The 25,235-nt window shown below is 42.6% G+C and overlaps 1 protein-coding gene across 1 annotated transcript in view; it reads left to right on the forward strand.

Moving 5' to 3' along the window:
* Positions 1–374: 374 nt before the first annotated feature.
* The window catches only part of LOC120989269 (prostaglandin reductase 1-like), a 38,885-nt gene continuing 14,024 nt past the window's right edge, over positions 375–25,235 (forward strand). Inside the window, exons 1-5 of the mRNA XM_040417261.1 lie at positions 375–492; positions 2,267–2,312; positions 9,132–9,191; positions 10,134–10,301; positions 22,512–22,629. Of these exons, the coding sequence (XP_040273195.1) occupies positions 387–492; positions 2,267–2,312; positions 9,132–9,191; positions 10,134–10,301; positions 22,512–22,629 (498 nt within the window). The 5' untranslated portion in view covers positions 375–386. The remainder of the gene's footprint in view (positions 493–2,266; positions 2,313–9,131; positions 9,192–10,133; positions 10,302–22,511; positions 22,630–25,235) is intronic.

The raw sequence follows: 25,235 nt of genomic DNA on the forward strand, positions 1-25,235 counted from the left end.
GTTGAATTCCTGGGGTTTCCCAAGATTCACAGAAGAGCCAAGTCACTGCAAAAATTCATATGTTATTATGATATTTGCTAAATCATTGCTCCCTCCCAGACTAGGTTATTATGCTGCACATATCAGTTTATCATCCAAGTAACAGAATTAATTATTAGTCCATTACAAAGCAAAAAATGGCCAATCAGCTTTGGAGAAATGTAAACAGGGATAGGCTTGTTGGCAAGGTTATTTAGTGAAATGAATGTAGCATTGTTCATTGTGCCAATTAAACAGCACATATTTATTCTGATAGATCCACCCTCTTGCCCTTTCAGTAATAAAAGACTTTATAGTAAATATTGTTACCAGATGAATTTGTTCCTTTGACTCTCAGCCTACACAGAATGGTGCTGTCTCGTGCCTGGACCCTCAGCAAGCACTTTGAGGGAGCCCCAAAATTGTCAGACTTCAAATTGAAGGAGGTGCAATTACCAAAGATAAAAAATGGAGGTAAGTGAACATAATGGAATTTATTGAAGGGAATATGAGGAGAATTTTTGATTTGGTTGGCACCAAATTGATAAATCCCTGAAAGGTACACCATAACATAGTAACATAGATTATATGGCCAAAAAAAGACATTTGTCCATCCAGTTCAGCCTGTTATCCTGCAAGTTGATCCAGAGGAAGGCAAAAAAAAAAACTGTGAGGTAGAGGCCATTTTTCCCCACTTTAGGGAAAAATAATTCCTTCCCGACTCCAATCAGGCAATCAGAATATCTCCCTGGATCAACGACCCCTCTCTAGTAGCTATATCCTGTAATATTATTACACTCCAGAAATACATCCAGGCCCCTCTTGAATTCCTTTAGTGAACTCACCATCACCACCTCCTCAGGCAGAGAGTTCCATAGTCGCACTGCTCTTACCGTAAAGAATCCATTTCTATGTTTGTGTACAAACCTTCTTTCCTCCAGACGCAGAGGATGTCCCCTCGTCACAGTCCTGGGGATAAATAGATGATAGGATAGATCTCCTGATATATTTATACATATTTATTAGATCGCCCTTTAGTCATCTGTTTTCTAACGTGAAAAACCAGTTCCAGTTATTACTTGTTGCCCTCCTCTGAACCCTCTCCAGCTCTGCTATGTCTGCCTTGTTCACAGGAGTTGTTTGATAAATGTGGTGCATCTTTAAAAAAAACATTGTTGTCTACAGCTGTTACTATACTCATACAGCCGCATCCGTTTTGCGGTCTGCAAAACGCAGCTCCCCATAATGCAAATACCTGCCATGTACATCCTGCACTTTTCACGGGCCCCATCATCAAAATGCCTATTCTTGTCTGCAAAGCAGGCAAGAATACAGTAGGGCATGTTGTATAACTTGTGACACAAGCGCACAGATGCTATAGCATACATATGACATCTGTGTGCTGCCCACATTTTTTACGGCCACATAGAAATTAATGGGTCTGCGAGTGATCCACAAAAAATGAAGATCGGATACGGACTGAAAATACTATTGTGTGAATGAGGCTTTACTCCAGTTTTTGTATGCCAACCTCCTACTGGAGTAAGACTAAGAGGCCTCTCCATAACTTCGGTGTATCCAGCGCCAGTTCTAAATGTAAGACAGCTTCTGAGCAGTCTTACATCTAGACCTTTTTCTACGCCTAAAACAGGCGTAGAAAATGGTGAAAGAGACAGGCTTGCTGGTTCGTCCCCTTCCCCGCCCACATCACGTCCACAATTTTAGACCTGCCACGAGGGGGGTGAAGTCGCAGATAGTGGCACAACTAACCAGCTTAGTTGCGCCAACTTGTTCCGCTATCTGTGCCTGAAATACGCCTAGTTTTTCATGTCAGAAATTTTGTCAGGAGTCTAGAAGGTTAGGAGGTTTCTGTTATAATTTATAGTACAGAGAAACTGCACACAATGTCATCTCAACATATATAAATGCTTGTGCTCATTACAAAAGGTTTCCCTCTATTATAAATGAAACAATTCTGCCTAAAATGTAGACATATGTAGTAATGCCGCTATCTTGCAAGTTCTTCCGTTTCCTTCTAAGCCTCTCTCGCTCGGTGGTTGAGGCACAGTGGATTATTCTTTTAGCCTTACTTGCTTTATCAAATTGTATGTTAAATTGCACCAAAATTGCCATAGAAATGAGGTGCAGCCACTATAGTGTCACCTTCACTTACAGTATAGAATAATTCATTGAATTGTTTTATAACATTGTGTGCCACAGGTTAATATTATGAATTTCTTCTCTACAGAGGTTTTGGTGGAAGCTGAGTATTTCAGTGTGGATCCATACATGAGGTATCAATTAATATGGTTATTGAATATTGACTAACACACAGAATACTTAAGACAAAGTAGAGCTACTCTCTTAAATCTCCATACCCATCACTAAGCTCACATCTGTGCTGTGGTTTCCGTTTAACCAACAGAAACCATAACGCTGTGCAGAACCATCACAAAACAGATACCAACAGTGCCAGATGAACCCCACTGACTTAAAATGTGTTCCGTCAGGTTCTAACATCTAATAATGTGCTGCAAAGGTACTAAGATTGCTGGTGTTTCATAAGCCAGATTAGTCAAAAGTCCATTGGAGCAATATATGACAAATTTATAAGACGCACATGCATCTTAATAAATAAGGTATATCTTCACCCTGTACATTCCAAACTGCAATTTACACTAGCTATTAACTGGCATAGCTTTCAGCTTTAACCACTTACAAACTATGCCATTTAGCCCCCTTCCTGACCAAGCCTAATTTTACAAACCTGATGTGTTACTTTATATGGTAATAACTTTTGAATGCTTTTACTTATCCATGGAATTCTGAGATTTTTTTTTTCGTGACTACTTCATGTTAGTGGTAAATATTTATTACCATGATTCTGAAGTGTACAACCCCACATATGTTTATATTGTAAACTGCTGTATGGGCATACTGTGAGGCTCAGAAGGGAAGGAGCACCATATGATTTTTGGAGGGGAGATTTTGCTAGAATGGTTTTTGGGCACCATATCGCATTTGAAAATACGCTGACTGGAAATCCCAAATTTTGGAAACTGTACCACTCAAGAAATTTATCAAGTGCTTTGACCTCACAGGCATTTCATAGAATTTAGAAAAACTTGGTAGTGAAAATGAAAATTTAATTTCTTCCAATAAAATGAAGTTTTAGCCTCAAATTTTTCATTTTTCACAAGTGGTGGAGAAACCTCACCCCAAATTGTATTACTAAACTTTTCCTGAGTACGATACTGTACGGTTAAAAAAAGAAAGAGCACCATGCGTATTTGAGGCCCAGTTTGGTGATTTATACAGCACTGCCTGACAAATGTGGAGACTCTGCGGTGAAATAAAATAAAAAAACACATAAAGAAGTGACCCAATTTTAGAAACTACACACATAACATAATTTAGGCTACTTTCACACTTGCATTGTGAATTCAGGTATTGAAATCCAACAGAGGATCTCAATACCAGAATTCAATGGATCTGTTTTGATTTTTCACATCAGGATGCATCCACCCTGTTAGGATGCAGTTGTGTGAAATCAAAACTGAAAAAAAACTGATCCGTCTTTAAATACATTGAAAGTCAATGGGAGACAGATCAGTTTTTTAGGTTCCTAAAAAATGCATCCGTCACCATTGACTTACATTGTTTTTATGACCGGACACAAAACCACAGCTTTATGCATCCTGAACGTATCTCTTTCCATTCAGAATGCATGAGGACTAAACAGAATTTTTTTCTGGTATTGAGATCCTTTGCCGGATCTCATTACCAGAAAACAACAATGCAAGTGAGAAAGTAGCCTTAACAAGGGGTGTAATAAGCATTTTGATCCCACAGGTGTGTACTGCAATATGGATGATTTACTAATCATTAAGAGGGTGTAAGCTTAGACAGGTTGTCTAGACCTGGACCCGATTTATCACAATGCCTTAGGCTGGATGATAAATTTGGTGCACTGCTAGCTACTTTTGTCTAACTTTATACCATCTATTGGTTGGCTTACTTTGTGATAGAATTTTACGCCACATATGTGGTACAGGTATGGTGAAAAGCTTTGCATATCATGTGCTTGTTCTCATAATAGGCCCAAGCATATTTTCTATTAAGCCATGTCCCTTAGGGCTCATGCACACGACCGTATGTATTTTGCGGTCCGCAAAAAACGGATCCGCAAAAATTACGGATGAAGTCCATGTGCATTTTGCGGAACGGAACAGCTGGCCCCTAATAGAACAGTACTATCCTTGTCTGTAATGCGGACAATAAAGGACATGTTCTATTTTTTTGCGGAACGGAAATACAGACAAACAGAATGCACATGGAGTAACTTCTGTTTTTTTTGGCGGACTCATTGAAATTAATGGTTCCGCATACGTCCGGAAAAAAAAAAAAACAGACACGGAAAGAAAATACATTCGTGTGCATGAGCCCTTATTGTACTAGGAGCAGAAACTATCAACCAAGATGTGCCAAATTGTGCCACAATGCATTAAAAATCTAGCATTAAGGCTTAATGCACAACTCTGAGTTTTGTAGGAATCTAAGAGCTCATGCACACAAACATATTTTCTTTCCTTGTCCGTTCAGTCCGGGAAAAAAAAACAGTATGCGAAACCATTCACTTCAATGGGTTTGCAAGAAAAAAAAAAAAAACGGAAGTTACTCCATGTGCATTCTGTTTTCATTTGTCCGTATTTCCGTTCTGCAAAAAATAGAACATGTCCTATTATTGTCTGCATTACGGACAAGGATAGTACTGTTCTATTAGGGGCCAGCTGTTCTGTTCCTCGAAATACAGAATGCACACGGACGTCATCCGTATTTTTTGTGGATCTGGTTTTGCGGACCGCAAAATGCATACGGTCGTGTGCATGAGGCCTTAGTGTGAGACACAGAAGAAAACTGATTATGCTCACTGCCTTGTCTCTGTTAAATGTCAGTGCTCAGTGTATCCACAATTAACAAATTCAAAAAGAAAAATATCCAGCACTGTAAAAACTTCACTTCTTTATTAGAAAATCCTTAAAAAGATCTTGTACAACAATTAAAAAAACAGACCTACGTGTTTCAGACTTACTATGTCCAAAATGCATGTCTTGTTTTTAATTCTTGTACAAGACGTTTTTAAGGATTTTCCAATAAAGAAGTAAAGTTTTTATAGAGTGTTGGAGTTTTTTCGTTTTGAATTTGTTCATTGGGTTCCCTTCAAAAATTGTAGCATGCTCCAGGAGATTCTGTCTTACCAATGTAATACTCAAAGCTTCTACGGAGAATAGCCCTGTAATATGGCAGCTCATAGATCAGCACACATCACCTGTGGTGACGTCATATCACATGGTCCAATCACATGATCCATCACCGTGGTGATGGATCATGTGATTGGACCATGTGATCTGACATCACCACAGGTCCTTTAGCCGGCAGCTCATGATTAAAGAAGTAAGAAGAGACCGGCAGCTACGCGATCAAGAGGAGAAGGTGAGTTAATAATTTTTTATTTTTTAACCCTCAATTGACCACCTACTAAGCATTCTGTATTAAAGAATGCTATTATTTTCCCTTATAACCATGTTATAACGGAAAATAATAACATCTACACAACACCGACCCCAAACCTGAACTTCAGTGAAGAAGTTCGGGTCTGGGTACCACAGTCAGTTTTTTATCACGCGCGTGCAAAACGCATTGCACCCACGCGATAAAAACTGAACAACGGAACGCAATCGCAGTCAAAACTGAGTGCAATTGGGTACCTACTCGCGCGGGTTTGCCGCAACGCATCCGGACACGCTCGTGTGAACTCAGCCTAATAAGAATATCAGTTATAATTACTGACTTGTACAGGGTTTGGCTGTTGGTGGACTAGAGGGTCCATTGACTGACTATTAGACATCATACTAGATTTAATGGTAATCCTCAGATTGTATTGAGAACATTTGTGTTCGCCTGCACTTCCTTTCATTAAAGGGGTTCTCCGGGAACTGAGAAAATTAAAATACTTAAATATTACTTTAGTATAAATATATTCCCAAATACATTTTATTAGCTTTAATGGTTCATTTTGTCTAGGTAACAATCATTAGGAGAAACAAAATGGCCGCCATCCTATTAGCACACGCAAAAGATGTCGTAATCAAACAGCAGGACAAGTTACTTCACAACACTGAGGTAAAGAGCTGCCTTATCCTCCTCTCTGCTCTGCTTCTCAGGGGTTATGATCCTGAACACAGCTGATAGGATCTTCAGCTGAATCTCTGTAAGAATGGAGTTCATGAGGAGACATGAAGTACAGAGAGGATGGACAGGACAGACTGTGGTAATGTGAGGTTGTGGTAATGGAGATTACATACATGTGCTGCTGCTCATTATCTACACCCCCACTATCCTCTCTGTACTTCATGTCTCCTAATGAACCACATTCCTATAGAGATTCATCAGAAGATCATATTAAACTGTATTCAGGATCATAATCCCTGACAAGTAAGAGAGGAAGATGGAGCAGCTCTTTAACTTGTCTTCCTGTATAATTAGGACAGGTTTTGTGTGGACTAGTAAGATGGCGGCCATTTTATTTTTCCTAATGATTGCTCCCTGGACAAAACGAGCCATTATAACTAGTGTTGAGCGAGCATGCTCAGCCAAACAGCAGTTCGCTATACTCGGCACATCGCAGTATTCGGCCGAATACTGTGTATGCTCGAGCACAATTGAACACAATGAAAATCAATGGGAGACCTGAGCATTAAACCAGGCACCCCCTTGCTCTGAACAAAAGAGGGTGTCTGGTTCACAGAAAAAGGTTAGAAATTGATGGAAACACCACCAAAATGGTTTGAAAACAGCATGGGAAGGATGTCTGGATGCATCTTGGACTCCCATTACCTATGGCATACAATAGACAATCTCACAAAGGCTATATGCCAAAATCCGGGTATGTACAAGCCAACAATCTATCCATGAGACAGATACAGTCAGCATACCTTACAATTGCAGCGTTGTGCACTATGAGACATTCAAAACCAGCTCTCATCTGACTGAGAGCCAGTAAGCCTCAAAGTTGCTTCATAACTGTTGGATGGCTTGGGTGGACCTGCACACCTAGATCATTATCATTAGGGTGACAAAAAGTTTTCTGATTGTCCTAACATAATATTCAATATATATACAGTTTTGTCATGTAAACTATATATATACAGTTTCTATACAGTTTTGTCATGTGAACTCATTTGCATAATCGTGGGCATATGCAAATTTGCTGAATCTGCTTGTTTTTCTGCTGAAACACCATTTGCATAGAAAATTCACGATAAAAATTCACGATTAGAATATTTGCAATCAACACTACTCATGAACAGTGCCATTTATTGGATTCATAGTCTTATGAAAAGACTATAAATCCAATAGATGGCACTGTTTATGACTCATGAACAGTGCCATCTATTGGTTTCATAGTCTTTTTTTGTTTAATACATTTTATTAGGTTTTGATATAATATGCACATTTACATTCAAAGGTACATTTTGGATCAAATTATAGGTTATAGTACTTTTTTACAGATATGTGCAGTAAAAACAAAGATAAAACACAAATAAACAGTGCAATAATCCTTTCCCTAAACATTTTCCTTCTCCCCTTAACCCTCCCCCCTTCTATACAGGTCATGTGGTTTAAAGTTTTCTTTTTATTATAGGTATTCATGGAGGTGTACAGTGTCTCATTTCGGAGTTCATGTGGATTTATTGTCTTGTAGTCTCATGGTAGTGCATCTTTATGTAAGGATTGATGATGCTTTATATGTTATTGGTTTCATAGTCTTATGACAAGACTATGAATCCAATAGATGGTGCTGTTCATGAGTAGTGTAGATCGCGAATATTGTAATTGCAAATTTTTACCGCAAATTTTCCATGCAAATAGTTTTTCAGCTGAAAAACAAGGCAGATTCTGCTCATTTGCATGTCTTCCCCATATGCCCATGTTTATGCAAATGATTTTACATGACAAAACTGTATAGAAAGGTTATTAAATATTATGTTAGGACAATCAGAAAACTTTTTGTCACCCTAATGATAATGATCTAGGTGTGCAGGTCCACCCAAGCCATCCAACAGATATGAAGCAACTTTGAGGCTTAAGGTACTTTCACACTTGTGGCAGACGATTCCGGCAGGCAGTTCCATCACCGGAACTGCCTGCCGAATCTGGCAAACGGATGCGGATCCGTCTTTCCAGTTGTCATCCGTAAAAAACGGATCCGGTATTTATTTATTTTTTCTCATTTTCAAAGGTATGCGCAGATTGGGAAACTGGATCCGGTTTACTGGAACACTTAGTACCGGATCCGGCATTAATACATTTCAATGGAATTTAATGCTGGATCTGCCATTCCGGCAAGTGTTCAGGATTTTTGCATTCAGCATGCTGCAGTATTTTCTCCAGTCAAAAAATGTAAGAGGGACTGAACTGATGCATACTGATGCATACTGAACGGAATGCTCTCCATTCAGAATGCATTAGAATAAATCAGTTTTTCTCCGGTATTGAGCCCCTGTGACAGAACTCAATACCGGAAAAGGCTAGTGTGAAAGTACCCTTACTGGCTCTCAGTCAGATGAGAGCTGGTTTTGAATGTCTCATAGTGCACAACGCTGCCATTGTAAGGTGTGCTGACTGTATCTGTCTCATGGATAGATTGTTGGCTTGGACATACCCGGCTTTTGGCATATAGCCTTTGTGTGGTTGTCTATTGTATGTCATAGGTAATAGGAGTCCAAGATGCATCCGGATGTCCTCCCCATGATGTTTCTAAATCATTTTGGTGGGATTTCCATCAATTTCTAACCTTTTTCTGTAAACCAGACACCCTCTCCTCTTCAGAGCAGGGGGTGTCTGGTTTAATGCTTGGGTTCTCCCATTGACTTCCATTGTGCTCGGGTGCTCGATCAACACTAATTATAATTAATGAAAGGTATTTGTTAAATATTACTTCATTATAAAAATATTAAGTATTTTCATTTTCTTAATTCCAGGAGAACCCCTTTAAGTGGGTTTTTGAGCAATGTTCAAATATATCTTTTTTTTTGTTTTGTTTTTTTTAGACCATACAGTAAGAGAGACATGAAGGAGGGAGATATCATGATCGGGGCTCAGGTTGGGAGGTACAGTAAGAATTTTTACTTTCTTGAGTCTGGTGTATTGGCAGCAATGTGTGAAAACTATAGATCTCCATTAAGAAAAGATTATATTTTGCAAAAGTATGTCTCCTGCCAAAAAGCTGTTGTCCACCCACTGCAAATAATCATAGCTATTAAGCCACATTTTCTAAGTCTCTATTATTGTGTCCTATTTTTTGTGTTTTATTTTGTTACAGCAAAAAACAAACAACCTTGAAAGTAAAACTCTATATTGTCTCCATCGATTTCAATAGTATATTTTTGACAGCATTTAATGCTTTTGTTTCATAATGTTCCTTTTTGTCTTGTCATTCAGTAAGGCGCAGCCTGCTTGCCTTCATATAATATAATGTTATCTGATGAATATGAATGTGGGTGCTCGCAGACACAACTCTAAAATTTTGGCTGATATCATTAAAATACAGTGCACTCTGGTACATTGCATTGTGGGAGATGTGTTCATTCTACATCAGTCTACAGTTCAGAGCACAGTGGCGTAACTTAAAGCTAATGGTCCCTGATACAAGAACTGCTGGATCCTATTCTGGAAATACCCAGTCAATGGCCCTTTTTCTAATCCTCGGCAACTCCTTTAAAGGAACTTCTCACTACCATTTGTGTCCATAAAACACTCGACTGAGACCAGGATACCTCCTCTAAGCCTGCCCTGGCATCATCTGGTGCAGGCGCAGTGAATTGATATGTGCTGGCCTCAGCACAATCTTCATAATACTCATGTACCAGATGCTGCCAGAGCAGGCATGAGATGACGTACACCAGCCTCAGGGATGTCAGTCAATCAACAGTTGCTGTTTTTAGGGTATAGCCACCGTGATGAGCCTGTCCTTCAAGAGAAATTGCACTTTGATGCGAGAAATTCCAATATACACGCAAACTACATTCATAATTATAATTTTATTTCCATAGAGTTTTGGAAAGTAATGATACTGCTTTCCCAGTTGGCAGTCATGTTCTTTCAGATGCTGGTTGGACAACTCATTCAGTCACTCAAGGCAAAGATTTGACTCCATTACTACCAAATTGGCCTAAGCACATTCCCAAATCCCTGGCTCTTGGAACAATTGGAATGCCTGGGTGAGTAAGTCTGAAATATGTTCCTATAGTTATTGTTAATTATTATTACATTACTTGTTGGAAATGGACCTACTTACTTTATACATGCATACATAACCATGGAAGAACTTTGTTGCATCATTGTAAGTACTGCTTGAGCACATGCAAAAATTTTCCAAGCATATACAAACATTTTCTGAGACACATATCATGAGAAACAGCTTTTTCTTTATATACAGTAGATGTATTTATTGCCGATAATGGTCATGATGCAGAAGTTGATGCCATATCCTTTTCTGTATATGATTTCTGCTTCAATTCCTTTTCTGTATGAGGGGTAGAAAACAAACGCTCTTCTTCTTTGCTAAGCCTGAGGTTTTTAATTATGTGTAGAATTTTGCTATGTATATATCACAGACAAAAGAAATATAAATTATGACAAATGCTATAACACAGTGGGGCAGAGTTGCTACTCAAAATTTACCAGAATTATAGCTTAATTTTGTGCCAAAAATATGAAGAACGTGCTTTGCCCACATTTATTGTGTTTTGGACTCTTTTCCAACTCACCTGACAAGGGGGCACGGACTACCAGGAAAGGGGTGTGAGCTGAGAGAAACAGCGCTGGGTTAACATTGTGACAAAGTTTACCAAAAGAGCATTAAAACGGTATAGGAAGCAAACTAATAGAAATTGCTATTTCTCATATCAAATATTTGGGCATCAGGAATGGTAGAACAACGGACTCATTAAATTAAACATCCCTCTATTGATTACCAAAATAGAACAAGAACGTGAAGAGAGCACTTGCCCATAAATTTTCTGGGTAGGACTCAACTTCTTGAAGTTACTTTATCCCCTACAGACCATTCCCATTCTATTAAAGAGGTTGTCCGGGTTCAGAGTTGAACCCGGACAAAACCCTTTCTTTCCTCATTCAGCATGATTGAGTGGAGCATCGGAGCATTTTAGGCTCTGATGCTCACCCTTGCCATGCATTGAATTGCGCAGGACAAGGGCTTATTCTTTAGATCCGGTCACATACTGGGTCTCATTATGGAGATGATAAGTGGAGACTTCCACCTAGAAGTGGTTTCGGTGATATCACTGGCACTAATGGGAGGTCATTAGCGCTGCCCTAGTCTGAAAAACTTTCCTCTGGGTGGGCAAGCTATCCAGAAGACAGGGAGGACTAAACTTCCCAAATATACAGTACATGCCTACAACCTTGCCTGCTTGGGTAGGCATGTTCTAGATTTGATACACCATACATGTTACTATTCCAATTATGACCTGGAGAAGGCCTTCACGAGCCTATATGATCCTTTTAGTTTGCTTCATACCACCTTAGGGGCTTTACCTTTAAGACTGAAACAGACCCTTCTAATCTGGGACACTATAGGCACAAGGAGGGAACTCCGTAAACATTTCCAACACTACTCTGGATTTCCAAATAACTACTTCTATGGCATCGTACAGAGTTTCCAGCAGGTACTCCGAGTAAACTTTTCGTTCCATGGCAATCGGCAGGCATCTCAACGGTGCATCACATTTTGCACAGGTCTTAACCTAAAACGATTGATGAAGTAACCCAAAACTTCCATTTGCCAATTAACCAAGGCTTCCAGTATATGCAGCTGAAAGCTTTCTGTCTTTCTTGTCTTAAAGACTATTCTAAAGAGACTGAAGACCAACCTTTTGACACCTTTATGAAAAAAAGTGCAAAAAAAAGTTCTTTGTCTAGCCTGTATGAGGTCATTAGGGACATTTGTAGCTTAGTGAAAGTGCAGTTTGGTTTCCCGAAATGGGACACAATCTTTAAAATACCAGAGGTGGGTTCACAACTCTTAGATGGATGGACTCTGGTACGCAAACACATAGTCACTGAAAATATTGTGAAACTCATTTCCAGCTTATTTACTCACCCTAATATGGTTTCAATATATCTCCCATTTATCTGGACAGAATAGTGGCATGTCCTAAATGACAATCGACAAGCACGGATGTATATCATGGTATTTGGCTTTGCCCAAATGTGCAAGTTTTTGGCATGCAATGGTGGAGTATCTGGGATGTCTGTGGAAGGGACCATTGCAGTTGGCCCACTGCCTCTTCTTTTTCACTCATTTACCCCATTGGATTGTACAGATCGTAAGCTTGTGAATGTATCCCCTTTGGCTCATATCACCCTGATAGTGGCCAAGAGTTGTTTATTAAGGAACTGGCTGGAAAAAATAGTACCCTTCATGTTCAATATTACTCAACAGTTGAAATATTATCTACAGATGGATAAGGTGGAGACGAAGAGACACAAGGAGTGTAAAACTGCTCATTTAAGAAATGGCATCCATTTATGCCTGCATACCTCTCCCAAGCCCAGGTGCAGGAAGTGACTCTCACTCTCCAACATACCACATGGTTCAGAACCCATTTCGCAAAGAGTACAGGGATTGGTTTCTAATTGATACCTTTGGGTTGTTCTTTCTCTCAAATAGAACAGGTGTTCCTAATAATTCTTTAGGTGAGTGTATTTAGACATTCTTTAGATCCGGTCACATACTGGGTCTCATTATGGAGATGATAAGTGGAGACTTCCACCTAGAAGTGGTTTCGGTGATATCACTGGCACTAATGGGAGGTCATTAGCGCTGCCCTAGTCTGAAAAACTTTCCTCTGGGTGGGCAAGCTATCCAGAAGACAGGGAGGACTAAACTTCCCAAATATACAGTACATGCCTACAACCTTGCCTGCTTGGGTAGGCATGTTCTAGATTTGATACACCATACATGTTACTATTCCAATTATGACCTGGAGAAGGCCTTCACGAGCCTATATGATCCTTTTAGTTTGCTTCATACCACCTTAGGGGCTTTACCTTTAAGACTGAAACAGACCCTTCTAATCTGGGACACTATAGGCACAAGGAGGGAACTCCGTAAACATTTCCAACACTACTCTGGATTTCCAAATAACTACTTCTATGGCATCGTACAGAGTTTCCAGCAGGTACTCCGAGTAAACTTTTCGTTCCATGGCAATCGGCAGGCATCTCAACGGTGCATCACATTTTGCACAGGTCTTAACCTAAAACGATTGATGAAGTAACCCAAAACTTCCATTTGCCAATTAACCAAGGCTTCCAGTATATGCAGCTGAAAGCTTTCTGTCTTTCTTGTCTTAAAGACTATTCTAAAGAGACTGAAGACCAACCTTTTGACACCTTTATGAAAAAAAGTGCAAAAAAAAGTTCTTTGTCTAGCCTGTATGAGGTCATTAGGGACATTTGTAGCTTAGTGAAAGTGCAGTTTGGTTTCCCGAAATGGGACACAATCTTTAAAATACCAGAGGTGGGTTCACAACTCTTAGATGGATGGACTCTGGTACGCAAACACATAGTCACTGAAAATATTGTGAAACTCATTTCCAGCTTATTTACTCACCCTAATATGGTTTCAATATATCTCCCATTTATCTGGACAGAATAGTGGCATGTCCTAAATGACAATCGACAAGCACGGATGTATATCATGGTATTTGGCTTTGCCCCAATGTGCAAGTTTTTGGCATGCAATGGTGGAGTATCTGGGATGTCTGTGGAAGGGACCATTGCAGTTGGCCCACTGCCTCTTCTTTTTCACTCATTTACCCCATTGGATTGTACAGATCGTAAGCTTGTGAATGTATCCCCTTTGGCTCATATCACCCTGATAGTGGCCAAGAGTTGTTTATTAAGGAACTGGCTGGAAAAAATAGTACCCTTCATGTTCAATATTACTCAACAGTTGAAATATTATCTACAGATGGATAAGGTGGAGACGAAGAGACACAAGGAGTGTAAAACTGCTCATTTAAGAAATGGCATCCATTTATGCCTGCATACCTCTCCCAAGCCCAGGTGCAGGAAGTGACTCTCACTCTCCAACATACCACATGGTTCAGAACCCATTTCGCAAAGAGTACAGGGATTGGTTTCTAATTGATACCTTTGGGTTGTTCTTTCTCTCTCAATCTAGACTACACAGTAGCCCCCTAGGTGTCTTGTGCTTTAATCTATGATTTGCTAATGTTCTATGGTACCACTTATGTGACACAGATTTAGCTGTTTTTCTTTTCTTTTGCTAACTTTTGTTGTCTTACTGTAAGTATTGTTTTTTATGTCTCTGTTCACTGGATCCTTTTGACATTGACGACAAATTGTTGTCATAGGATGATAAACACGACTTTACAGGATTGGGCTGAACACTTTATTTGGTTTATTTAGTAACCTACAGGTCAAAGTCTAGGATTCTGTATACTTTTTTTTAATGTTATATTCAATCTATGCATTTTCACGGTATGTCATGTATTGTACAATGTATGACTAATTTTTTTCTTAATAAAGTTGTTTAACGAACAATCAAAAAAACAGATAAGGAGCGTGGGGAGGTAAGGCTACTTTCACACTAGCATTTGGTGCGGATCCGTCATGGATCTGCACAAACGCATCCGTTCAGATAATACAACCGCATGCATCTGTTCAGAACGGATCCGTTTGTATTATCTTTAACATAGCCAAAACGGATCCGTCTTGAACAACATTGAAAGTCAATGGGGGACGGATCCGTTTTCTATTGTGCCATATTGTGTCAGTGAAAACAGATCTGTCCCCATTGACTTACATTGTGTGCCAGGACAGATCCGTTTGGCTCAGTTTCATCAGCTGGACACCAAAACTCTGCACGCAGCGTTTTGGTGTCCGCCTCTAAAGAGTAATGGAGGCGGAATGGAGCCAAACTGATCCGTTTTGGACCGCTAGTGAGAGGCCTGAACGGATCTCGCTAACGGAAACCAAAACGCCAGTGTAAAAGTAGCCTAAGAAGGCATGCTTCCACACAGCACATCATGATTCATCTACTTTATAGCTCTGGCTGATCACTCTGACCTCCAGGGCAGCAGGAGTGCCTGTTAAGACAGCTCACCTATACTCAGCAGCCACATCACATGAGATGACTGACAGTATATTCCCCCAGCTACCAGCAACCTATCTGAGGCCAGTTGGCTGGTAGTGCCAGTGAGGGTCAAGACAGGAGAGCCTGTTAAGAGTGCAGAAAGTGGTGTTAAAGAATGAAGGAAGTACCAGGAGTGGCACTCAGTAGTTGAAAGGTACTGTAGCAGAGCAGAAGTGGACACAGACTGTAAGATCAGACAGCCAACAAGGACATTGGAGGATACTGCCCCTGTGGAGGCTTTAGTTAATTAGACACAGCAGAGGGAGATACTACAGGGGAAAAATGTCCTCATTGTAGGCAATGGAACAGTCAATCTGTGGTTTTTGCAGTTACTGCAAAACTATGCCGCTGTGGTGGAGTAAATGCAATTTAAAGACTACCCTGTCTAAATACACTCACCTAAAGAATTATTAGGAACACCTGTTCTATTTCTCATTAATGCAATTATCTAGTCAACCAATCACATGGCAGTTGCTTCAATGCATTTAGGGGGGTGGTCCTGGTCAAGACAATCTCCTGAACTCCAAACTGAATGTCAGAATGGGAAAGAAAGGTGATTTAAGCAATTTTGAGTGTGGCATGGTTGTTGGTCATTATCACATATCGCCCTGAGTATTTCACAATCTGCTCAATTACTGGGATTTTTACGCACAACCATTTCTAGGGTTTACAAAGAATGGTGTGAAAAGGGAAAAACATCCAGTATGCGGCAGTCCTGTGGGCAAAAATGCCTTGTGGATGCTAGAGGTCAGAGGAGAATGGGCCGAATGATTCAAGCTGATAGAAGAGCAACGTTGACTGAAATAACCACTCGTTACAACCGAGGTATGCAGCAAAGCATTTGTGAAGCCACAACACGCACAACCTTGAGGCGGATGGGCTACAACAGCAGAAGACCCCACCGGGTACCACTCATCTCCACTGCAAATAGGAAAAAGAGGCTACAATTTGCACAAGCTCACCAAAATTGGACTATTGAAGACTGGAAAAATGTTGCCTGGTCTGATGAGTCTCAATTTCTGTTGAGACATTCAAATGGTAGAGTCCGAATTTGGCGTAAACAGAATGAGAACATGTATCCATCCTCTGATGGCTACTTCCAGCAGGATAATGCACCATGTCACAAAGCTCAAATCATTTCAAATTGGTTTCTTGAACATGACAATGAGTTCACTGTACTAAAATGGCCACCACAGTCACCAGATCTCAACCCAATAGAGCATCTTTGGGATGTGGTGGAACGGGAGCTTCGTGCCCTGGATGTGCATCCCTCAAATCTCCAGCAACTGCAAGATGCTATCCTATCAATATGGGCCAACATTTCTAAAGAATGCTATCAGCACCTTGTTGAATCAATGCCACTGTTAGGGGTTAGTGTCAATCGAGGCTCACCTGAGTCTGAGGACACCCGAGCTGGAAGTATGGAGTCCAGTGGCAGAGGCCCACAGAAGCAGGAGGCAGGTAGCGCGGTCGATCAGTCCGGGTCGGCAGCAGAGATGGCAGCGAGGTAACAGCAGGAGTAGACGGAGGCGTGGTCGGTGGTAAGCAGTAAGTCAATGCAGGCGGCAATTCAGCGAGGTCAAAACGGTCCGGGTTGGCAACGATGGTAAATCAGCAATAGCGGTGGAGGAGCAGAGAGGAAGCTTGCTACAGGCTTGGAGGCAATAAGTGGTCGCAATAACCAGCAAAGGGCTGTGTTCAGGGGCTGGGTTTTATAGGGAAGTAGCAGGTGCAAGAGATTGGAATAATCAGCAGGTCAAGGCAAGGACAAGTGAGGTAGTTAGAAGTTAGCAGTTAGCTAGAGAACAGTCCAGGGAGAGATGGTAGCCTAGTGGGTAGAGCTACCGCCTGGGACATGACTGGCCACAGGTTCGAGTCCTGACAGTACTCCCCCCCCTTCCAAGGTGACCTCCGGGCACCGCAGGGGAAGGCTTATCTGGGTGACTCAGATGGAACTCCCTCACAAGTCTGGGGGCATGAATGTTCTCCTCCGGTTCCCAGGAGTTGTCTTCTGGAGGATAACCTTTCCAGGAAATCAAGTATTGGATTTTGCCCCGGTGGAGTCTGGAGTCAAGGATCTTTGAGACAATGTACTCCTCTTCGCCTTGTACCCTTACTGGTGTTGGGGGAGGGGGAGGATGGCGGCCAGGGAAGGTGTTCTCTACAAACAGCTTGAGAAGGGAGCAATGGAAGACTGGGTGCACCCTGATGGAATGTGGGAGGTCTAGCCGGAAGGTGACTTCATTAATCCGGCCAGAGATCCGGAAAGGCCCCAAGTATTTTTGGCCCAATTTCTGAGCAGGTACCTTCAGGCTTAGGTTTCTTGTGGAGAGCCACACTTGATCTCCTATCTGAAAGTCCGGAGCGGGTCTACGACGTTTGTCTGTCGCCCGCTTAAAGCGTCTCTGAGCCTCAAGGAGATTATTGGAAATGTTCTCTTGTGCCTCTTGTAAATTTGCCAGGCGTTCGGCCACAGCTGGAAGCGTGGAGGTGATGGGCAGGCGTGGGATGAAAGCTGGATGCAGGCCAGTGTTGGCGTAGAAAGGACTGTAATGGGTGGAACTGTGTTCCGCATTATTGTAGGAAAACTCGGCCGTAGGAAGGTGGTCCAACCAGTCATCCTGCAAATGAGTGATGAAACAACGTAGGTACTGCTCGGGGGTCTGGTTTGTTCTCTCTGTCTGCCCATTAGACTGGGGATGGAAAGCGGAGGACAGGTTTACCGTGATCCCAAGGGCCAGGCAGAAGTCTTTCCAGAATTTAGAGGTGAATTGCACTCCTCGGTCAGAGACCACATCATCTGGAACCCCGTGTAACCTAAAGATTTCACGGAATACTAGGTCAGCCGTCTGTTTGGCGGTGGGTAGGCCCTTGCAGGGGATGAAATGGGCCATCTTGGTAAGGCGGTCCACGACGACCAGGATGGTGTTCATCCCTTTTGAAGGGGGTAGGTCAACCACAAAGTCCATAGAAATTGAACCCCAAGGGCGGGAGGGGATGGGGAGTGGTCGCAGCAGCCCCACGGGTGAAGAGCGGGGAGTCTTGTTGTGGGCACAGACCGTGCATGAGGAGACAAACCTTTTAGTATCTTTCTTATACGTCGGCCACCAGAAGGAGCGGGACAGGAGTTCCTGGGTCTTTCTTGTACCTGGATGGCCAGCCGACTTGGTATTGTGGTTATATTTTAGTACATCGAGCCGTGCCATTTCTGGTACGTACAGTTGTCGACCCAGGTATACCCAGAAGCCACCCTTGAGGGTGAGGTTGACGTCTTCTGCTGGGTGGGTGAGGAAGGGGTCCTTTTCATAAGCCTTCTTGATTGACCCCAGGAGTTCCTTTGGGTAAGTAGATCCTAAGACATTTTTCTCGGGTAGAATGCTGGCTTGGCCCTTGTTGTCCTGTGAAGGTTCAGAGAACATCCTGGAAAGGGCATCTGCTTTGCCATTCTTCGACCCAGGGCGATATGTGATAATGAAATTGAATCGAGAAAAAAAAAAACTCCATCTGGCTTGTCTGGCGGAAAGCCTCTTGGCAGAACGGATGAATTCGAGGTTTCGGTGGTCAGTGAACACAGTTATGGGATTGATGGCCCCCTCCAATAGATGTCTCCACTCCGAGAAGGCATCTTTGATTGCCAGTAACTCCTTATTCCCGATGTCATAGTTCCTCTCTGCGGGGGACATTTGGCGAGAGAAGAAGGCGCAAGGGTGTAAAAGCATCTTTTCTCCCGTACGTTGTGATAGGACAGCGCCTACTGCGGTGTCGGAAGCGTCCACTTCGATTGTGAATGGCAGTTCGGGATTAGGATGGATCAGAATTGGAGCAGACGTGAAGAGGGATTTAAGCTTGGTGAAGGCTTCCTGTGCTTCGGGTGTCCAGGAAAAGGGCACAGTCTTTTTGGTTAAGTGGGTAATTGGAGAAATGATTTTTGAGAAGTTCCGAATGAATTTTCGGTAAAAGTTGGCGAAGCCGACAAACCTCTGTATTTCTTTTTCGTTCTTAGGGGGAGGCCAATCTATTACAGCCTGAATTTTCCGAGGATCCATACTAAGCCCTTCCGGGGAGATGATGTAACCGAGAAACTGGGTGGTGGTCTGTTCGAACTCGCATTTCTCGAGCTTGATGTAAAGGGACTGCTCGCGAAGTCTTTGTAACACCCTGCGGACATGTTCGCGATGTTGATCGAGATTTTCTGAGAAAATTAAAATATCGTCCAGGTATACCACTACGAACAGATCCAGCATGTCCCTAAGGACGTCATTAATGAAATGTTGGAAAGTGGCTGGGGCATTGCAAAGTCCGAAGGGCATAACTAAGTATTCAAAATGTCCATATCGTGTGCGAAAGGCGGTCTTCCATTCATCCCCGGGGCGAATGCGAACCAGATTATAGGCCCCTCGAAGATCGAGTTTCGTAAAGACTTTCGCCGCCCGGAGTCTCTCGAGAAGTTCCGAAATCAAGGGGAGAGGGTAACGGTTTTTTACCGTAACATCATTCAGCTTGCGATAGTCAATGCAAGGGCGTAGAGAGGAGTCTTTTTTCTCCACGAAGAAGGGTGCTCCCGCGGGGGAGGTGGAGGGTCGAATGAAGCCCTTCTTTAGGTCCTCGTCCAAGTAGTCCTTCAGGGCCTTGAGTTCAGGCTCCGAGAGGGAGTAGATGCTGCCGAAGGGTATTTAAGCCCCAGGTAATAATTCAATTGGGCAGTCGTATGGTCGATGCGGGGGCAGCTTGTCTGCGTTTTTTTTTTCGCAGACATCCTGAAACTCACTATATTGTGGAGGCAACAGCTCCTTGACCGTTGGTTCCGAGATGATAGATACTTTGGGTGTTGGGGAAGCAGGTTCATGCAGACAGTTCGAAGAGCAGAACTCGGATGTGAACCGTAGACAGCGGGTTTCCCAGTCCACCGAAGGGTTGTGAGTGGCTAACCATGGGATGCCCAAGATCACCGGAAACTTGGGGGAGGAAATCAAAGAGAAGTGGATCGTCTCGTGGTGGTCGGTTTTAATGTGGAGCTGTAAATCTGTGGTCTGATGTGTAACGGGTCCCGAGGAGAGTGGGGACCCATCCACTGTTTCCAGATCGATGGGGTCTGTCTTGGTTACAAGCGGAATGTTGTTCTCGTGAGCAAAAGTTTGATCCATAAAATTGTCGCCAGCCCCGGAGTCGAGCATTGCAGAACAGAGAAGTTGTCGATCCCCGATGGTAATGACAATTGTAATGGTGAAGTGGGACCCGGTGGCTGCTAACTCAGTTGTCTCTGCCGTCACCGGTGGGATTGCGGCCTGCCACTGCTCTCGCAGTTTAGTGACGGCAATGGTTCTGCAGGATTTGTTGGGGCATTTGATGGCAATGTGCCCTGGCTCCCCACAGTAGAGGCAGAGGCCTTCGGCCAGTCGTCGTTCTTTTTCTGCTACGGACAGAGTTTTGCGCACTGCGTCAACCATCATCGGCTCGATGGGAGGTTGGGCGACCTGCTGGGTAGTAGAGTAAGTGGGTCTGTCGCCTTGGAACCAGAGCCTTTCTTTCCTTCTCTCGGTGAGCCTCTGATCAATACGGACACACACCTGAATGAAGTCGTCCAAATCATCCGGGGCTTTAAGTCTGGCAAGTTCATCTTTGATCGCCTCCGATAGACCTCGCCGAAATTGGCTCCTTTGAGCAGCTGGGTTCCAGTTGGTGTCTGAGACCCAGCGGCGGAACTCGGCGGCGTACTCGGCGACAGAGCGTCTTCCCTGTCGAAGACTGTGTAGTCTTGCCTCAGCTGTCGCACAGCGATTGGGGTCATCAAAGACCTGGCTCATAGCCGTGATGAAAACATCCAGATCGTGCAGCAGACGGCTATTGGTTTCCACGTATGGAGACGCCCATGCCAGGGCCTCATCCGTCAGGAGGTTAACAATGAACAATACTTTCTTCTCGTCAGTGGAAAAGGGGGCCGGATGCATCCGGAAGTAGATACGGCACTGATTGAGAAAGCCCCGGTACTGGCGACGATCTCCATTGAATTTCGAGGGTAGTGGCATGCGGGTGTCTGCAGCCGCGCCGCGTATGTCCAGGAGTTGCCATTGGAGCTCAATGATCTCCCCCTGTTGACTCTGTACCAGGCCTTGGATTTGCGAAAATTTCTCCTGGTAGGTGGTGCCGAACTCTTGCAGCTCAGACACCTGCTTGCGCAGGGTGGCGACTGCGGACTCCATTTTTTTTTTGGGCTGGTTATTCTGTTAGGGGTTAGTGTCAATCGAGGCTCACCTGAGTCTGAGGACACCCGAGCTGGAAGTATGGAGTCCAGTGGCAGAGGCCCACAGAAGCAGGAGGCAGGTAGCGCGGTCGATCAGTCCGGGTCAGCAGCAGAGATGGCAGCGAGGTAACAGCAGGAGTAGACGGAGGCGTGGTCGGTGGTAAGCAGTAAGTCAATGCAGGCGGCAATTCAGCGAGGTCAAAACGGTCCGGGTTGGCAACGATGGTAAATCAGCAATAGCGGTGGAGGAGCAGAGAGGACGCTTGCTACAGGCTTGGAGGCACAATAACCAGCAAAGGGCTGTGTTCAGGGGCTGGGTTTTATAGGGAAGTAGCAGGTGCAAGAGATTGGAATAATCAGCAGGTCAAGGCAAGGACAAGAGAGGTAGTTAGAAGTTAGCTAGAGAACAGTCCAGGGAGAGACGGTAGCCTAGTGGGTAGAGCTACCGCCTGGGACATGACTGGCCACAGGTTCGAGTCCTGACAGCCACGTAGAATTAAGGCAGTTCTGAATGCAAAAGGGGGTCCAACACCGTATTAGTATGGTGTACCTAATAATTCTTTAGGTGAGTGTAAACCCCTCTCACATACCCAGTGATCGCCTACTATGCATGGTAACCTACTATGCAACACCATATCCAACCGACATACTTACTGCATGAAAGCCAAGTGGCTGTTTTGTATAAAGATTGCCAGCTGGGCCAGCAGACTAACTGTGCTGAAACTGTGGGCACCTGAGTGTTCTGTAGCAAAGTATGAAAGATGGGCACTGGCAGGTGGCAATGTATAATGTGCAGGGGAAGGGGGTATAATCAAGGTTTGCTCTGGAGCCTGCAAAACTCTAGTTATGCTACAGGACTAGACAGTCTAAAGGCTCAGCAAATTTAGCATCCAGCATCACTCTTTTTAATACATCTGAAACATTTTTAGACTGCTTAAGGTTTCCACTGTCTAAATATTAAAGAGGTTTAGTAAATCTGCCCTTTGTTTTTTTATTTTACAGTTTAACAGCATATTTTGGCTTAAAAGAGATCTGCTCTGCAAAAAAGAGTGAAATAGTTTTGGTCAATGGAGCTGCTGGGGCTGTTGGATCATTAGTTGGCCAAATCGCAAAAATCATTGTGAGTACCATCACCCTGGGGGTAAACACATCTTTGGCTCTGATATTTAGGTTTGGGCTACAGTTTTGCTTTCACTCTTATACTAAGATGTTATTTATTTATCTCACTCACGCACTGACATATTCGGCAGCACTATACACATCACATGCTGTCTCCAGTGGAGCTCACAATCTAAATTCCCTATGAAGTACAGTAAGTCTTTGTAGCGTGGCAAGAAACCAATGTACATGGGGTAAACCTACACATACATAGGGAGAACATACAAACTCCATGAAGACTCCACTGTCCTTTATTCTAACCTAGAACCCAAGTGCTGCAAGGGACCACTGCTAACCACTGACCCACTGTGCTGCCAATGAAAGAGACATTTAGACCAATATACCTTGCAAAAAGAGTAGAAATCCAGCACTCACCATAAAAGTGGTATCTTTTTTTTCGACAATCCTCTTAGTCCACACATATTCATAATACAATATGGTGCTGGGCTCCATCTAGCTCTTATTTTCAGCAATTTTGCTTCATTTCTCATTACTGCGTAGTAATTTCTCTTGCAGATCTTGTTTGTTTTGTTGTTTTATTATTATAGATAAAAATATTCAGTTGGGATCTGTATGATTTGAGGTCTGTGATTGTTTTACATGACGCTCAAATTACCAGTATATTGCATGTGGATTCTTCTACATCAGAAAAACAATTTGACTGTGGGTTAAGTTAGTGGAGGGGGAACCTACTCATCTCTCCTGAACCCCAAACACCAAATCCTATTGCAGGTTATAGACATAACCTGAGCCTGATTTTATTTTCTGAATGCTTGTTGGTTGCCTACCATACTTCAATTTGGCCATTCAAGCAGCCACATTGCCCCTAGGGGAGGTTTTTATCAGTGATTGATAGCATTCTCTGTGTACGGGCTGTTTCACATGAGCGAGTCCATTGCAGGAATCACTCTCTATGTGTAAGTGCGATCCTGCATTCTGGGCCAAACTTCTTAAGGATAATAGTGACATAAAGCTGTCAGTATGATCCTGTAGTAGTAAGGTCAAGCAGAATCATACAGCATTATAAATCATGATAATGCCGTGCGCTTCTGGAAGTCCAGAGCAGAGGATCAAGCTCACACACAGAGTGTGTATACACAGAAAGATGTCAGTCACTAATAGCTGTACACAGGGAGGTGTTATCAGTGATTGATAGCATTCTATGTGTAAGTGTGTATATATAGATAGATGTCAGTCACTGATAGCTATACACAGGGAGGTGTTATCAGTGATTGATAGCATTCTATGTGTAAGTGTGTATATATAGATAGATGTCAGTCACTGATAGCTGTACACAGGGGGAGGTGTAATCAGGGATTGATAGCATTCTCTGTGCAAGTGTGTATATATAGATAGATGTCAGTCACTGATAGCTGTACACAGGGGAGGTATTATCAGTGATTGATAGAATTCTCTGCATAAGTGTGTACACATAGATAGCTGTCAGTCACTGATAGCTGTACATGGGGGGGTGTTATCAGTGATTGATGGCATTCTCTGTGTAAGTGTGTATACAAATATAGCTGTCAGTCACTGATAGTTGTACACAGGTGAGGTGTTATGAGTAATTGATAGCATTCTCTGTGTACGTGTGTATACATAGATATCTGTCAGTCACTGATAGTTGTACACAGGTAAGGTTGAGTTCACAGTTCAGTTATTCGATCAGTTATTTCCATCAGTTATTGTGAGCCAAAGCCTGTACTAAAGCCCACACAGAGATAAGCTATAATAGAAAGATCTGCACCTGTTCTGTGTTTTTGACCCGCACCTGGTTTTGGCTTAAAATAACTGATGGAAATAACTGATCAAATAACTGATCACTGAGTAAAAATAAAAAAAATTAAATGCACTACACATATTAGGTATCGCCGCGTCCGTAATAACCTGCTATATAAAAATATCACATGACCTAACCCCTCGGTGTAAAAAAAGCCATTTTTTTGTCACCTTACATCACAAAAGGTGTAATAGCAAGCGATTTTTCTGTGGAAAAAAAGTAATACGCACCCAAATATAGTGCCAATCAAACCATCATCTCATCCCGCAAAAATAATACCTTACCCAAGATAATCGCCCAAAAACTGAAAAAACTATGGCTCTCAGACTATTGAGACACTAAAACATGATTTTTTTGTTTCAAAAATGAAATAATTGTGTAAAACGTACATAAATAAAAAAAGGAGACATATTAGGTATTGCCGCGTCTGTAATAACCTGCTCTATAAAAATACCACATGATCTAACCTGTCAGATGAATGTTGTAAATAACATTTAAAAAAAACGGTGCCAAAACAGCTATTTCTTGTTACCTTGTCTCACAAAAAGTGTAAAATAGAGCAACCAAAAATCATATGTACCCTAAAATAGTACCAACAAAACTGCCACCCTATCCCGTAGTTTCCAAAATGGGGTCACTTTTTTGGAGTTTCTACTCTAGGGGTGCATCAGGGGGGCTTCAAATGGGACATGGTGTCAAAAAAACAGTCCAGCAAAATCTGCCTTCCAAAAACTGTATGGCATTCCTTTTCTTTCTGAGCCCTGCCATGTGCCCGTACAGCAGTTTAT

This window comes from Bufo bufo, chromosome 2 (assembly GCF_905171765.1).
Source record: "Bufo bufo chromosome 2, aBufBuf1.1, whole genome shotgun sequence".
NCBI lineage: Eukaryota > Metazoa > Chordata > Amphibia > Anura > Bufonidae > Bufo > Bufo bufo.